This window comes from Paramormyrops kingsleyae, chromosome 20 (assembly GCF_048594095.1).
Source record: "Paramormyrops kingsleyae isolate MSU_618 chromosome 20, PKINGS_0.4, whole genome shotgun sequence".
Taxonomy (NCBI): domain Eukaryota; kingdom Metazoa; phylum Chordata; class Actinopteri; order Osteoglossiformes; family Mormyridae; genus Paramormyrops; species Paramormyrops kingsleyae.
This window is the reverse complement of record NC_132816.1, coordinates 21,626,443-21,644,039: the sequence shown is the minus strand read 5'-3', so window position 1 is coordinate 21,644,039 and position 17,597 is coordinate 21,626,443. Positions and strand designations below refer to the sequence as shown.

Sequence of the window (17,597 nt, the reverse complement as noted above, 5' to 3'; positions counted from 1 at the left end):
TGGCCGGCTCAGCGGTGCAGGCTTGGGATTGGTGGCCGGCTCAGCGGTGCAGGCTTGGGATTGGTGGCCGGCTCAGCGGTGCAGGCTTGGGATTGGTGGCCGGCTCAGCGGTGCAGGCTTGGGATTGGTGGTCGGCTCAGCGGTGCAGGTTTGGGATTGGTGGCCGGCTCAGCGGTGCAGGCTCCCAGCGATAGGATGGGGTCTGGCTGAAAATGCCACCCGGACTCAGCAGTGGGAGGCTGCTGCTCCAGATACACAAGCACCTCACAGACGGAGCTCAGCGCCTGCCTTTACTATTTAGCCTCAGGTACAAAATGAGGCAAATAAAGGCATTATTCAGCTCCTAGGAAGTGCCAACCACTACCAAACCTCAGAATACTCGTGGTTTATATATAACTAAAAGGTAAAAAACATTAAAAGTGGTAACTGCAACAAAGAAAGCAGGGAATAATGTCAGACTGGAAAAAAATCAGATTTATTTTTCTTACACTTTTTAATATGTTAAAGCGAGCGATTTGGAGCGAATTTCACTTTAAATCTTACAAAAGTCTGTCAATCCAGGGACCAGTGTGGTGCTTTTTTACATGAGATCATTCAGTGCTAGTGTTTCAGACAACACACCCTTTAGAAGCAGAGTCGGCATTTCACAGTTTCCCAAACACCTTACCGTCACGCGCATGCTCCCACCACCCGGGGGCACCAACGCGGCTCGTGCCGAGGATTCCAAGCCCTGATCCCGGATCAACTCCGGATGGCCATTCAGTTTGCCTGCAGTGGGGATTAGTGGGTGCCCGCCTGATCCTGGATCAGGGCTCGACCGGCACCACCAGCCTGGAGGAAGCCCTCCATTACACACCAGTTCAAGCCCACCGAGTAGTGAAATATGACCCAAGCAGTTAGTTCATAAAAACACTGGAAATCTGACGGTGCAAAATTCTTCGTTTACATAGATCAGCTTCCTTTCAGCCTTCAGTTATAGTGGCGAAGGAGGGAGGGTGGGACATAACGGGAGAGCAATTAATCTAGCTTAATACATTGAAATAAAATAAAAAATTTAAGCAAGTCTGTGATTGGTGGGTTGGGGTACGGGGAGGGGGGGGCCCCGCTTTAGCTGAGCAGCTGGCGGATCTCCTTGTGCATGTGACACAGGAAGTCCACGTAGGATGCGCCGCCGTTGCTGCTCTTGTCTTCCACCAGAAAGTGTTTGAAGAGCGGCTCCAGGCGGTCCTCCTGCTTCACCACCATCAGCTGTGGGGGGAGGGGCATTATGGATTAGGGACGTGGCCGAGGATCAGCTCGACAAGCCGGGGGACCAGCTCCACACCCACACACACACACACACACACACACACCAGGGATCAGCTCCACACACAACAGGTTGGGAGATCAGCTCGACACGCGACACGCCGGGGACCAGCTCCACACACACACACACACACACACACACACACACACACACAGACACACAGACACACAGACACACAGACACACACACAACAGGGATCAGCTCCACACACAACAGGTTGGGAGATCAGCGCGACACGCAACACGCCGGGGACCAGCTTGACACACTGGATGCACTCATGGTCACTCAAGTTTCACAGTTTAATGTCACGTGTGTTTGGAGGATCGCGGTGAAATTCTCATGGCACAGTTGTGGGGCTGATGCATAGGGGGACAACAGGACATGCAGCCATGCAATACACGAATAACAGAACAATAAAGAAAGCAGCAAATAGGTAACGCGATGGGAATAAGGGAGTGCAAACAGACCACGGTCTAGTGAATACTCCTCCCAGAAGACTCAGACATTAGTGACATCATTAAGTGACTCCATCCCATAGACTACAGCTCTATTATTTGGGCTAACTGACCCAGATCTAAGGGACACGAAGCAGGACGGCTCACCTTCATGTAGCGTGATCGCTGCTCTCTGAACATCTCAATGATCTCATGCAGCCTCTTGGAGAAAGGGTTATCCAGCGTCGGCAGGCTCGTCTAGGAAGGACACGGATGTTACAAGATCATGAAGCCGTCAGGGACGGCCCGACACTAGGCTGGTTCATGACATTATGCCCAAGCCAGCCAAGGCGTCTCCAGGATAGGACAGGGTGGGGGCATCAACTCTACAACTCCCAATGCCACCCTCATCAGGCGAACCAGCAGAAAGAGGAGGGGCTCCTGTCTGATGGGTAGACTCACCATGTTAGGGTTGATCTCGCTGAAGGCCGAGACATCAAAGACGCTCCGCAACAGATCGGGAGGTGCAGCGACCCCCACCCACAGGAAGAGGCTGAGGCCATTCTCCAGGAGGTACAGCCCATCTCGCGACAGCCGCTCCTCAGAGTCTCGCACAGCCGTGGGCAGGGCCCGGCCCTCCACATCCAACTTATGCTGGAGGCAGGAAACAGACGTGAGGGCAGAGAAAAGACAAACACCGTCACACAGATACAGAGACACACATACACCAGCCCTGCCAGGTCATTCATCAGCAGCAGTAACACACGGCTTGTTTTTAAGAACCTCTTTTTCATCTTGACAAAACTACAACTCCCATGAGCACCTGGGAGGGCACCGTCACAACACATGACCCACATAGCGATGTCTCGGGGGGGCTTACCAGGGGCAGCAGGCGCGGGTAGAAGAAGGCGTGGCTCTCAGCCACATCCATGCAGGACACCAGCTGGCGCAGGTACGCTCGGTCGTCGAGGGAGGCGTCCCCCCCGGGCTGTAGCACCTCGCTCTTCAGAACGCAGTTCAGGTAGACAGGCAGCAGCTTCATGCACTCAGGCAGGATCAGCTGTGACGACAAGCGTTCAGGGTGTTTAACCGCTAAACCGCGTCAGGCAGTCAGGCCAATGTTAAGCAATGTCTGGTCCACAGACAAACAGCAAAAAAATGTCTGCTTGATGATACTGGACATAAATTCCAGCAGCATTCTCACAGGTCGTTTGCTGAGTGAGTTACATAAACACTTGCTTCTACCATGTGTGTCAGTCAGCACCCGATATCAGCACTATAACTGCTTAGGAGAGTCAACTTGCAGCTGGCTACATGAATCACAGAAGCATTTGTTTCTATAAGACAGAATGCGACACATATTTTGTTTACTTATCTAGGTCTACTCTACCCTGGCCAACAATTTACACAAAGAATTGGAAATAAGGACGGCTGCGAACCCAAACCGCAGACGTGGCCGTTACGGCAGGTACAGCCTAGTCTGACATAACCAAAGTCTCTTTATAAAGGAGCTTTGACACAAATCCAGGCAGCCTCACCTAGATCAAAGCTTCTTTAGCGAACATTTTCACTTTAATGTCGAATCCATATTGAATCTGTTTTCTGGCTGCTGTATTTGGGATCTTCTTGTAAGAACAGAAGCACGTCAGCCTTTTCTGGCACCAGAAACACTTATTCTGACTGTAGCGGCATGGTGAGTCTGACAGGAGCAGGGAACTGTTCCTGCTAATCTAGGCATCACACGTTGGTGTCGAGCCCAACGGCTTCCTCCGGGTAGCTGTCTCCCTCCACGCTGTGAGTGTGTGCTGCGGAGATCCTGCCCCTCTGTCCCATGAGCAGAAATGACAGCACTGGGGAATCATCACCAAAGGAGGCGCTGATTCCTCAGTGACCCAGTTTCATGGCCTCTGCTGTCGGCTAGCCCGGCGGCGGGGCTGTGACTGACGCAAGCCTTTTCCCGCATGCTGACTATAAGAAGGGCTCTAGATAGACCTCAAACCAGGGGAATGCGTTCTCAGTTCTCCGCCCCGAGGCCGCTGATTTTCTCGGTTCTCCACCCTAAAGACACTCGTTTCCCCGGTTCCCTTCCCAGAGGACACTCATTTTCTGGGTTCTCTGTGCCGGGGGTGGGCTGCAGGGTGCAGGCCAGGCCAGGTGAGCTACATGCCGGCATTTTAACTGCCCGCGGTTATCCAGAGCCACCCAGTGCCCACATCCTGCCAGCGGATAAAGCGCTTCACTGAAGCTCCGCTTGTAGTGATACGGACCGGTGCCTCGATCTTCCCTTTATCTCTGCTCATTGTAGCTTCCGCCAGCCAGGCGTAGAATCCCCAGCGCTCAGCGAGATACTCCCAGGACACTGGACATATGTTTTAGATGCAGATCTTATAAAAAAAAAATTCACTGTTTATTTTTTTAAATTTAGTAATGCAATGAAAATGAGTAACCATCTAATGAGCTAAATCTGCTTAATACATCATGTCCGTCACTACACCAATTAAAATATTTAATATCTCTATTTAAAAGGGAAATTAGCTGGAAAGACCAGGTCAGCAGTGAAACACACATCATAATAGTTTATTAAATAGCATAAATGGATTACGGCATGTAATGTCAGACGTCAAACAGAAGTTAAAGCATCCACAACACACATAACACAACCCACGCACATAGAAGTTGATGTGTAAAGCGAAGTCTTGATATTTCCTTCACCTCATCGACCTACAAAGTGTCCCCGAGATGTTAGGGCTTACTGCTGCTTGTCCAGTTAGTTCTGCTGGTTGGCTGTGCTTACACAACTTGAGGCTGCCTGCTCACGCAGCTGCGTGTTCAATGCAGGGCACAGCAAGCCTCATGGGACCTGAGGCAGCAGGCCACAATCCTGGCTGGGAAGGTGGTTCCTGAATGCTGGGGTCGCCTTACCTGTCCTGCGGACGAAGGGCTTGCGCAGTTTTTCCGGTAGCAGGCCAGGATCTGGGCGCACTGGTTCACCAGGCTGTCCCTCACCGTCTTGGTCGGACTACTGAGCACGCTGCGGTACGCTGTGGAGAAGAGAGCGCCACTTCAAAACCGTGTTCATGAAACATTAATAGGACAATCTAGTAATTCAATATCTACGTCAGGCCAAGACAGCTGATGCCAGGCATTGTGGGATCTAGTAAGTGTATCTGCCTTCCAGGGCACGGCTGCCAGATCGCCCGGCCTTGGCCGTGTAAACAAGCCCGGCACCGCGCAGAGCCACGAGACCCGGGAGCACACACCATACTTGGCGAAGAAGTTGACCAGCGCGTCGGTCTCGCAGTGCCGGTACAGCTCGGCCAGCTGGCTGCAGCAGTTCACCGCCAAGTTGTGGATACGGAGCCGCCGCTGCCCCCTGCAGCTGGTGTAGAGCACTGCACACTGCAGGGATTTAAGAGGGGAGGGGGGGTCAGAGGCCGGACATCCCAGGATGTGAACATGCAGCTTATCCGGTGCACAGTCCCGCTCCCTGACGGCGAGGCGGTGGGGTTAAGCCGGCTACTTAACCACGGACTGGAGGACACACCTGCCCCCACAGGCCCCGTCAGCCGGCTTTTGGAACTGCGTCCAAGCGGCACAACGCTCCCACAGGCCGGAGCCAGGTGGGGAATCACCTCATCTAAAGAGGGAAACAAATGGGCGGGGCAGGGCCTGAACGGTCCGCCTAGATCCACAGGGATTTGGGGGAGAACCGGCAACAATCCCAGTGAATGTGCCAAGAGCAGCACTGCCTCAGGAAGGAGCCGTGGACTAAGCGAAGGTAACAGGTCAGAGTGTGGAATCCCTGCCAGCTACATGTGGAATCCAACACAGAGCCAACAAGCATGACGTGCTGGGAGAGGAGAGACAGAGAGTGATAGAGAGAGAAAGAGAGACAGAGAGCTGTGCCCCCCCCTCCCCTCAGAGCCTTACCTGTAGCAGGGCCCCGCTGCGGCCCCCCACCCCACCCCCACAGAGACTTACCTGCAGTAGGGCCCCAGTGTCCTCGCACAGCTTGTCGTCATGCCGGAACTCCACGGTGATTGTCTTGTCACAGTCCAGGCCGGCCAGCTCCACATCCGTGGTGTTGCTCATGTAGAAGGAGCCAAAGAAGTCGGTGGCTCGGATACCTGGGGGGGGGGGATGGGGGTTACGTGAGGGCAGTCCCACGGTTCACTATGATGGCCATATGCGTTCGAGATCAGGTGATGTGTACCTGTACTCGTGCGAACCCTCATGATGGCGTCGAAGCCCATCTGCTTTTTGACATCCCGCCGCAGGTCGTTGAGGAAGCGGTCGCGGTCCGTCTGCGCCTGCTGACCACAAGCGTGGGTGCTCAGCTCTGCCATGTGCTATTGGGGGTGGCCACTGAGCCGGGCCCATAAGCGGCACGCGGGTGTGTTACCTGGAAGTGGGCATACTTGTACACGGAGCCCCCGGTGGAGCAGGGCACCGCCCCCAGGGTGGTCACATCCACGTACTGGTTGGGGAAGAGGAAGAGGTCCACGCAGCAGCCCTGTGCCACACACTCCTTCGCCAGGTTTCCATAGAAACTCACTTGGGGCTGAAACAGGGACTAAGGGGGGGGAATGAAAAAAATTTAACCGATGTCCCAGTAATCACAATCCACTTCCAACGGACAGGGCTTCAAAATTCCCCAAACCCCCTGAAATGGAGCACATGACCACCAGACCCCGTGCCCTGAACGTCAGGGACCCTCGCCCCACGCCCCCAGCTCCGACTGGGCATGTACCTTCTCCTTGTCGGTTCCCACAAGCTTCTTGTCCTCCCTGTTCTTCAGCTTGCCAGGGGCCTCGGCGATGGGCAGTGTGGAGTGGAAGATGAAGAGCCTTCCGGCACAGTCTGCCGCCTGCAGAGGGGTGACCGCATGTGATTTAGCGCTCCCAGCTCGCTCGCGGCGGACCCAGAGGCTCCCAGCTCGCTCGCGGCGGGCCGAGAGGCTCCCAGCTCGCTCGCGGCGGGCCGAGAGGCTCCCAGCTCGCTCGCGGCGGGCCGAGAGGCTCCCAGCTCGCTCGCGGCGGGCCGAGAGGCTCCCAGCTCGCTCGCGGCGGGCCGAGAGGCTCCCAGCTCGCTCGCGGCGGGCCCAGAGGCTCCCAGCTCGCTCGCGGCGGGCCCAGAGGCTCCCAGCTCGCTCGCGGCGGGCCGAGAGGCTCCCAGCTCGCTCGCGGCGGACCCAGCGGCTCCCAGCTCGCTCGCGGCGGACCGAGAGGCTCCCAGCTCGCTCGCGGCGGACCGAGAGGCTCCCAGCTCGCTCGCGGCGGACCGAGAGGCTCCCAGCTCGCTCGCGGCGGACGTAGCTCCCCTTACCTTGAGGGCCTCGAGCCCTGCCTGGATCACCGGCCCGAAAACAGTCTCAGTCTCCCTCGTGTCGGCGAACATCTCCGGGATCTGCTGCAACAAGCTGGACAGGAAAAAATAATCACATGGTCTGGGTCAAAGGGCAGCCCCACCCACCCAAAGCAGCAGGAAATAGCAATTAACCTGAAAGCTAGCAAGTGATTGGGCAGCCTTGATTCTTTAGGCTCCGTTTTTAAAGAATAAATCAAAGCAACTCTTCAGTGAGGGAACTAAGTTAAGCGGCAACAGCAATCTGAGCTCATAAAGCATAAACGGGAGCTTCAGCAAAGCCACGAAAACAAAAAGAGGACAGTGCGGCCCCCCCACCTGTTAATGACGGTGCGGGACTCGCCCACTGTGACCAGGAAGCCATCCAGCAAGGGGACGAACATGTCGGCCACGTCAGACACCACCAGCATCTGCGGCTGGGCCAGCGAGCTCTTCACGTTGTAGAAATGTAGCACCTTGTTGTAGGTGACGAAGCCCACTCTGATGGGGCAGTCTGTGCCAGGCTCGCTGAGGGGACACCCAGTGACAGTCAGGCAAGCTGGACTCTATTCTTACTTACTAGCTGGGAGAAGCCTGTCAAAACAACCACTAACCAGCCAGACCACACACTTCAGTGACTTTTGTACAATTGGTGCTTGTATCAACAGATGAGGTATTAAAAGGGAAAAATATATAACTGGCATTGTGTATACTACAATGTAATTACCGAAAAAGGCCTGAGCCTCTGGGGGTGACAGAGAACTCCAGTTTAGGCTCTAATTATAACCCTGGCTGGCAGCAGACCTTAGCGGGTACCTGGGCAGAGTGTCGAGCAGCGTTCGGAGCTCTTCGCATACCACGGCGACCATGCCGCTCCGCACGGCGTTGTACGACACATCGATGAGGAAGATGAAGGCGGGTGGCTGGGGGAGCTGGTTGTTCTGGAGGGGGGACCAGAGGAGACGGGCATGTCGTGATTGATGTTCCAAAATGGCACAGCGGCTCTGACTCGGGCTCCGGGCCAGGCGGCTCTGATCACCTTGCAGTACTCCACGGTGGCCAGGAACTCGTAGCTGCCCAGGGACAGCTCCGGCCGCTCGTAGCAGTCCACGCGCTTCCCTGTGTGGTCCAGATGCTGGAAGTAATGGGGGGGAACTGGCATGGGGAAGTCAAAATTTGAGATTTTGATACAATACATTCTGCGTCCACAGATACACATATCAAACAAAGATAAAAACAGACATCCCCATTTTTAGCATTAAGCAAACCAATCAGTGTCAGCATAAGAATGATCTAGATTTAAACCTCTCTGCAGTGGGACTGACAGTTCAGCCAGAAGAGGGCGCCACTCACCCTCAGTGACGCAGCTGCAGAAGGCGCACTGGAAGCGCCGGCCGCCCTCGATGAACTGCATGTAGGGGCACATGTAGGCCTTGCAGCGGTTGCAGCGGATGGGGCCACTTTCTCCGTGGTCCACGATGGGCAACGGCCCCTGCGGGCGAGACGCACAGCCAGGTTACATGCCGGCGTGGACACGGGGCAACTGTTAGGACTTAAACGGAAAGGAAGGTCCGGCATGAGCATGCGGAGGCCCAGAGGGTGGGGATGCTGGGCCTGGAATCAGAAGGTCGCCGTTTCCAATGCCAGCCTTGACAGAAATTTCCGTCGGACCCTGCTTTCTCACAAAAACGGTTTCCGCTTTGGATAAAAGCTTCTGGTAAAGGAAGGGCGAGCACTCGGCCTGTGGGGCTTCACCAAGCTCACCTCATTTTCAGGCAGCGTGGCCAGCGGCTTAATGATGGCTGCTAACGGCACCTGGGACTGCTTGGCCATGTCTGAGGTGCAGGGCATGTTGTAGGCCGTACACCGGATGAAGTGGGGGCTGGCGTTCCCTGTGTCATCATGGGGGAGGGAAGCGCAAGTGAGCCAAGTCATCGAGGTGGGACTACAAAGACACGACAGCAACCGACTGGGTATTTCCTCTCACCTTGATCTTTGACCTGGAAGGGGGTTGTGACGAGGGGCGGGGCCTGACCCCTCACCCCAGTCATGAAGACCTCGCCACTTTTGCTGGCTTTGTCATCCTCGATGACCTGAATCTAAAGCAGGGAGCAACAAAGGAGGACAGATCAAGCATGCGAGATGCTAAGTCATCATGTGACCCAACACACAGGAGGCTCGTGTTTCTTTCTTGTGAACACACACACACACTCACACTCACACACTCACACTCCTATCATTTCTTTGGGCATAAACATAATCCTAAAATATCCCTAACTCTATCCCTAAGCAACTACAGAAAGAACGAGACTTTCGGCATTTTTAGATTTTTGATTGCAGTCAAAGATTTTCATAAAATTGAGGTTTATATTGTGGGGTCCTGAAAAATCTCCCCACAAGCTGTGAAGTAACAGGTTTTACCACATTGTTGGGACATTTGGTGCCTACAATGTGGTAAATAAACACACACACACAGACAGAGACACACACACGCATGTGTGCACAGACGCACACACGCATGTATGCACAGACGCACACACGCATGTATGCACAGACGCACACACGCATGTATGCACATATGCACGGCTAGTCGGGACCTTCCCCACACATTAACCAGACATGGACACAACATCCCATCTGTCCATGACACCCCTAAACCCAGGAGAGAGGGGGAGAGGCACGGCCTGGGAAAGACCACACTATTAATGCTTCTTACAGAAGGTGATGCAGCTGCTTAGCGATCACACAAAGGAGGTGGACAATGACGACGACCTAGAATGTCCACAGGACAGTGAGGGTGGGCAGGACTGTGACGGAAAAACAGCGAACTGCACTGAAAAGGCAAGGGCCACCAACACTGTACATGTAAATAAAACAAGATAAACAGCTGCCTTCTCATTTCCATTAAGGAAGAAAGCAGTAAACACGCGCAGCACTTTCCATTCCCTGATTTCCTAGAGGACCCACACAATAAAACACTTGGCAAAAAATAAATAAAAAATACAGTTTCTTTCATGACATTAAATCTGACTGCCTTGAGTCACCCTTCTTCTGAACCATTCATCAGACATGGTTTTGCTTTATAAAAGCCCATTTGCGGCACTGAAGTAACCTGTGCCCAGATTCAATCACTTTGCAAAACACTGAACGGTGTCCAGAAACAGCCGCCTCATTCAGCGGGGGAGGTAAAGACACCAGTCTATGGGAGCGTGTTCCTGAGGATCTCTGGCTCCATCCAGGACAATGGGGATATTTAAACTACACCCCCCCCCCCAAGAGGCAGTTCCAACATTTCCAAGTACACAGCTGACACATTAATTTTATTCATTATAATTAAAGATTATGATGCCACTGCAAAATGAAATCAAATGTTTATTTTTGTTAATTTCTAATCTGAAATTCTGAATACTATTGAACAACCGAAAAACAAACCCTACGAATTAAAAGACCTACACTTTATTTTCAAAAGAAGAGCTTGTAAAGTTGACTTTATTTAAAAAGCTCTTAGTTAGCATAGGACACTTTTATTGGGTTTCCCCATTAATGAACAGCAGGACACATTTCTGACAGCATCCTCACAAGCGAATAAGGTGGCAGCTGTAGAGATACGCCCCTCATATACTGGACAGGATCGGCCTGGTGACGGTTTTTCAGTCACAGTACTGAGGTGACAATGGGTGGAGGCAGGATGGAAGGGGGGGGGGGGACAGCATGCAGGCAAATGAACACCCAGGATCAGTCCAGGGGGCGGGGCCTCGAGTCACAAGGGCACAGTGCACTTACTGGGCTAGGGATAGCATCTGGGTCTATTCTATGTCTTGTTTTCAGCACCGGTTGCATTTCTGAGGCTTTCTTTAAGAGTTAAGAGGGGAAAGAAATACAACAAATTGCCATCCCATAATTCTTAAAAGAAAAACAAAGAAGCAAACAGACAGAGAGAAAGGCAGATGAGTAACTACCCCCCATCTTGAACAGATGCTCCAGGCTTCATCAAAACAAACCAGATTTCCGAGCTGCTTTTGTTCTCACGATACTGACACATTTGACTTCGTACTACTAAGGGTGGGAAGTGAAACTAATTGTGTATTTGTACAAATCCTCCATCCTGTCAGAACGATTCCTCTGAAGTCACATCTACTTTCCAGGAACAGACGCCATAATCATTAAACGTCTCATTTCCCATAATTCTTCATGATGTATGCAGGGGAAAAAAAACGGCAAACGTTGCTCGCTAGGAAGCCTGACAGGGCTGATGGGGAGGGCTTGGCCAACCACAAATGAGCCAATCAGGAAAATAACACTGACAAACAGGGCAACACACAACCTCATATTTCAAATTGCTATTATCAACTCTTGGTCTTTAGGACTCTTGGGATTTAGAAAATATGACCACAATCAAGCAAAATCTTTCATTTCAAAGGAACACTGCCTTTAATCTGCCACACCAAGACGTCAATGACAAAAGTCTAAAAACTGGAAAAGGAATAACGACAACAGTAAACTGAAGAGGAGTGCCTCTGAGGCCAACACTCAGCAACTTTACTAGCTTACGCTATCACTGTGTGCACACATGAGTGTGTACATACCGGGCTGGGAATCGAGTTGGGGTCCAGTCGTTTCTGGGCTGGTGGTGCTGGGGCAGGTGCCTGGGGTTGAGAACCAAAATTCGGCTGCCCAGGATAGGGTGCCCCGTAACCGGGCTGGGGGCCCCTCATCTGCCCAAAAGCACCTAAGGCATTTAGAATCAACATTAGTTTCCACTGTTTAAAATGACAGTGTATAATGTACACTGGATGCATGTTGAGATAATGAGGTTTTGGGAGGGACAGTGCCCAGAAAACGGTTTGGGTAGACAGTGGCACTCTTCCACATTAACCAAGCTCACTTGCTCTGAAGAGCAAATGGCAGCATACCCAGAGAACTGCAGCATAAAAGCAGCACACCCATCATTTAAGACATGACGCATTAGCAGGCTGCAACTGTTTATGCTGTCAGCAACAGGCCGAGGCTTACAGGCCCAGTGGAAAACTCACCATTCTGCTGAGGCAGGGGTCCTGTTGGGGGGCCAGCGGGCACCCCCAGCTGCATAGGTGGCGCACCGATGTGGTTCGGCTGGGGTCCCGGGGGGGCCGATACGGATTGAGGAGGGAATGGAGGTCCGTGCATGCCTGGGGTGGGTCTAGCTGGGGCAGGGGCACCTCCAGAGGGAGTAAAGCCAGTGGGAGGGGGGGCCGAGCGGTAGGGCGAGGGCTGAGAAACTGCAGCTTGGTGGGGGGGCAAAGATCCAGGGAACTGAGAGTGAGCAGAGACAGGGGGTCCTCCACCATAGGGCTGCGGCAGGGGTGGGGCCCCCAGCGAGGCCTGTGTGGAAGGGGTGGGAGCTGTGGGGAATGACTGCTGCGAGACAGGTGGGAGGGCAGAGCCGGGGAAAGGCTGCTGAGGGACATGGGGGGGGCCTCCATATGTAGGAGGATGGGGCCCTTGCTGGACGCCAACGTTCGGGGGAGGCTGAGATGGAGGGACCGCTTGAGAAGTGTAAGAAGGGTTGCCAGGTGTCGGAAAGGCAGTAGAAGATGGCAGGTGAGAGGAAGTAGGTGGAGCTGAAAGAAATACAGGCAACCTGAGTAACCAATAATAGGAATCACATTAAAAAATGCTGATCAGTTTAATCTTTGGAAAAAAGCATGTCTTCTAACAATCAGGAAAAAAAATTAACAGCAAAAGCACCATAAATATAATGTAAAATTATCACGATCGATAATAAAAAAAATAAGTATAATAAATCAAAATGTCAAATTCAGGCTAATCACCATAAGGACCAGCTTGGGATGGAGCAGTGCCGATCTGCATGCCAGCCATCTGATTGGTCACTTGCTGGGTGCTCGTGGGTGGAGCCTGATACTGCTGATGATACAGAGGCTGGGTAGCGGGTAGAGTGACAGGGACTTGGGCGTAGGCCTGCGAGGCTGGGGGTCTGTCCCAAAAAAAGGTAGAAGGCATCAGGAACAAAACTACACACAACACATTCTGTGCCCCAAACATACCACATTTTTATAGATGAGCTGAGGCAGCGTGCTTTACTTTTAAAGGCTCAAAACCATACTTGATAAAGAGGTAAATGTAAGGTGATCATGGAAGAGCTGGCGCTGGCTGGCACTCACCTGGGCGGCTGGCTGGCTATTAGGGCAGGTCCATTCTGCACCTCCCCCTGGGGGTACTGGTCATAGCCAGGAGCTGAAACTGGAGGAGTCCCTGAACTGGGGGGCACTCGTCCGGGACCTGGGAAGGGTGGGGCACACAAAGTCACCATCATTTCAGTACCATGTCTGACGTTTGCCATGAAGTTTCATACGCAGCAAAAGTACAAAACTGACCAAGCAGCTTAATTACATCTCCATATACTGTCTACAGCATGTAGGTAGCCTATGCCCTGTCAGACCTGGGAGAACAGCTGTCTGCTCATCAGACTGATAGTTCAAGAAAGGGTCAAGGCTTAAATTTTTTATTATGTTAAATAATTACTAATTGAATGTGATAACTGAGATAGGTAACTCAAGCTACTTAACAATTCACTACCGAGGTTGCTAAGGAGCACAGTACAACCCAGCACAAAGACAACAGTGACAGCGTTTCAACACCGTAAGGCAGAAGGCACAGGCTGAGAGAGCCACGCAAAGCTGAGCGAGTTACCTAGGCCAAAGGAGGAAGAAGACGACAGGTCAGAGGATAGGCCGGCAGCAAAGGTCTTAGAGGGAAAGCTGGAATAGGGAGGATAGCCTGAAATATAAGAGAGGAGAGATGAGTGGCCAGAGGACGGCAAGTAGCTCTCTTAAGATGGAAGGTTGGAGAGAATCATCTGCATTCCTGGCATCAGGAAGGGAGGCGAGAGGTGGTGGGGGAGAACCGGGCCTGGCTTTCTCAGTTCCAAGGGGAAGCCTGAGGTCTATATCATCCCGGCTGTCCCAAACACCCAAACATAGTAATGCGGAGAAAAAACAACAATGGTGATGTGCCCAGAGCAGGACACCAAACTTTCAGATGAATGTCAATAACCTTCACTTCAATCTGCCCTCCCATGCTAGCAAGTTTTTGCTTCAGTTGATGTTTTTCTAAATAACATAAAAATATACATTTCTTGAGATTAATACCAACAATGGCTCATTTTCTCTGAACCCATCATCCCTTGCTGACCATGTGACTGGGAGGCAGGCTCTTACCTGGGGGCTGCGGGGGTGCGTCCTGTTGGTACGCTGCATTGTGACCATTGTAAGGCCCATAAGGGGTGGCGTGGGGTCCCCCATACCCCGGCTGGCCGTACACCTGATAGCCCTGAAGCGGAGGTTGCCCGTATGGAGTGGCGATGTGTGGCTGCTGGTTGACATTCATTCTTAGTTCATCCCTGAACCTACGACATGACACAGCGACACGTTAAAACTCCCAATGCTCATAGTTTTAACCAGCACATGCATACAGCTGGATATCGACCAAACCTAACCGGCAATGTTTAATCCAGAGGCCTTTCAGACACAAATCCATATAAATAAAAGAGAGTACATTAGGACTGTTAAGCAAGGCAGGTGGATGCAATGATGGGAAGGATTTTAATGAAGTTGTATTTCTCTGGGCATGCACTCTGACGTGCTGATAGACATGCTGTACACACTTCTGTTTGTTTATATCAGTGTTCCTCAGAACAGGGGTGGAATCCTGCCAATGATGCCAAGGGCTGAAACATCTTTTCAGCCGTCTCCTTTGTGTGTCGTACCAACCCAAAGCATATAACATAAAACCCGTGAACTATCCAGGGGGCAAACAGCAAAGCCTACTTCTGGATAATATAACACATGTACATAAGCTACTGGGATAAGGCTGGATGAAGAGTGTGTAATGCCCTAAGCATTCAAATCAAGACATTAACACCAGCTTTACCAGACCATTTAGGCAGTGTCCTGGCATGCAGTCACAGAATGCTGTTTGCTCTCCTCAGCCACACCCCAGAATAAAACAGCAGAAGAAATGCAAATTCGCCAGTCTAAAAAGAAACACTAGACGGTTGTTAGGACAACAACTTTACTAGCAGAGTACTAAATCCGAGTTTGTGTGCTGGGACCCTATTTGTTCAGAGTAAAGTGATCCCTTTCTAAACTTAATAGGCCTATGCGGGGAAATGCAAACAATGTGTGTGTGTGTGTGTGTGTGTGTGTGTGTGTGTATAAATGACACACCCACGCCACGGCCATACGAGTGCTACCATCCAAACACAGCCTACCACTTTCCACAAAGGCTCTGGAGCTGGTGCCCGTCCATCACCGACCCTTTATAATCCGTTAGTTGCCCGGCAGCAAAACATGGATGCTGCGAAATCCGATACGCTAACAATCATACGGTTATATATCCTAAAGCACAGAGCACGACCTAATGTCAACCACTGGCCCGTCGTCACAGCTATTACAGCGTGACGGAAGCGGGGTCTCAGTGTGAAAATACAGATCTAATAAATAGCCAACACGGGGTGTATAAAACCTAGTGTCCGTGTTCATGCGAGTTTAAAATGAAAGCCGGCCGACACATCCAGGGACCGGAGCTAACATGCTAGCCCCTCGAAGCTAAGCGAGCAGAACCACTTAGCCGACAAGGCGCTCGCGGCTCGCGCAAGGCTAACGGCCCGCATGTGTCGCGGCATTTCAGGACATTTCGGCCGGGATATTGATTACCCAGACGCCAGGCTATCGAGAACCGCTGCGTATAGCTGCCAGTTTCGGTCAGGGCCTGCTCACCGGATGACACCGGAACCCACCGGGAAGCCAGCTAGCTGACGTGCGGCGATGCTGTTAGCCTAGCCCCGGCAAAAAAAAACCCCTCGCACTCACCCTCAGAGCGATACGGTACGATTTAATTCCCAGACCAGCGCACGGTTGTCTGCCGCCGTGGCTCCGCTGAGGTGTTGGTAAGGCGCCTTTCTCGGCTTACAACCGCAGGTCAGAGTCTCCTGTTCCGGAGCGAGTTTCTCCGCCAATCGCTTCCCCCGAGTCGCTTTCCGAGGACGCACAAACCGGAAGCACAGCCGGTGTATGCCACGTCCGCAGACGGAAGCTGCGTCAACTGCATCAGCACGACGCCGGGCCCGTTGCGCAATACGGTAACAGTGGCATAATGCATAGTATTGGCGCGTTTATCACCTTCAAGTCTAGAATACGAATTTTATTTTTTTATTTGCAGAATAAAAATTATAAAAATTAAGTCACTGAAATACATATTTATATGGCATTCATTTTATTTACTTTCATTTTGAGTAAATTGCTGTGGATACCCTGGATGGGATGCCAGTCTACCAGAGTTTATGCACTCATACACCAGTCCAGTTAAAGTACTTTTCTGCAGTTGATTTCATAGTTAATATTTAATTTATGATTCTCTCCTACCTAATTCACTGTCTATACCCCTGCAGTTCAGACTAGGTAATCTGTCTGAAACTAAGCAGGTTTGGGCCTGACCAGTACTTCGACGGGAGACCAACTTAGGAAAACTGCGTTGCTGTTGGAAGAGGTGATGGTGTGGCTGACAGGGGAACCCATCCTGAAGTCTGTGTGGACCCCAATGCTCCAGTACAGTGATGGGGACACTGACCGACAGGGGAGCCCATCCTGAGGTCGGTGGGGGCCCCAGTGCAGTGATGGCGACACTGTGGCTGACAGGGGAGCCCATCCTGAGGTCGGTGAGGGCCCCAGTGCAGTGATGGGGACACTGTGGCTGACAGGGGAGCCCATCCTGTGGTGTGTGTGGATCCTAATGCCCCCGTGCAGTGATTGGGACACTGCACGGTGAAAATGGCGCTGTCCTTTGGATGAGGTGTAAAACCAAGGTTCTGACTTCTGACTGGTGCAGAATGGCTGGCTTCATAATACAGATGGGTGCTGCAGAGTGGCTGTGGTTGAACTTTCATTCATTCATATCAGGTTGAGGGTGAAAATGTTTTGCAAGCATGAGACTGACGCACAGGGCAATAGGTTGGGTCATAACCAAAAGGCAAAAAAAGGACATGACAGTCTATTTCAGCAATCCTGAACAATATTTAATTCATTGATATAACTTAAAAAACTCAGTTCTACAAGATGTGACCATGCCAGACTGCTCCTTAGTCACAAGCCTCAAACTCCCAAATCCACCAAGCCAGCATCATCTACATATTCAGGAGTGTCTCTTTGCAATCACTCTCCACCTGGATCTGTTGCCTGAGGTGTCTGTGCACTGGGATGGTGGTCGGTCACCATGGTAACACAGATCCTCCCCTCGGCTGCCACCCTCTGTGGCAGCTTCTCTCTGCACGTTGCCTCTTATCAGGGTGCTGCAGTCTGATAGTGCTGTTGACTGGCTTGCAAGTATGTCGTTCATTTCAGCACTTGTCAATAATCCCATTTGTTAAGTGCTTTCATTCCACTACACCGGCGGTGCGAATGAAGATGCAGGTTCTGCTGAAAACCGAAGATTCCTGAAATCCTGAAGTCGTGGTGTTA

General features: G+C 51.9%; 1 protein-coding gene across 5 annotated transcripts; it reads right to left on the bottom strand.

Moving 5' to 3' along the window:
- Window positions 1-453: 453 nt before the first annotated feature.
- Window positions 454-16,161, bottom strand: sec24c (SEC24 homolog C, COPII coat complex component). 5 transcript variants are annotated; one of them, XM_023820303.2, is made up of 25 exons: window positions 15,954-16,161; window positions 14,301-14,488; window positions 13,774-13,860; window positions 13,245-13,362; window positions 12,894-13,057; window positions 12,117-12,683; window positions 11,670-11,812; window positions 10,867-10,935; window positions 9,071-9,182; window positions 8,848-8,975; window positions 8,437-8,575; window positions 8,123-8,238; window positions 7,900-8,024; window positions 7,423-7,611; window positions 7,066-7,159; window positions 6,491-6,607; window positions 6,143-6,313; window positions 5,954-6,053; window positions 5,722-5,867; window positions 5,001-5,139; window positions 4,663-4,781; window positions 2,621-2,800; window positions 2,203-2,394; window positions 1,909-1,998; window positions 454-1,248 (listed from the first exon to the last, which is right to left on the bottom strand). In XM_023820303.2, the coding sequence occupies exons 2-25, from the start codon at window positions 14,467-14,469 to the stop codon at window positions 1,108-1,110; spliced, it is 3,615 nt and encodes a 1,204-aa protein (XP_023676071.1). In that variant the 5' UTR covers window positions 14,470-14,488; window positions 15,954-16,161; the 3' UTR covers window positions 454-1,107. The 5 variants fall into 5 exon arrangements, with proteins under 5 accessions (XP_023676071.1, XP_023676072.1, XP_023676073.1 ...); XM_023820304.2 differs by having other exon boundaries at window positions 5,954-6,050; XM_023820305.2 differs by lacking the exon at window positions 10,867-10,935.
- Between the last annotated feature and the right edge of the window lie 1,436 nt (window positions 16,162-17,597).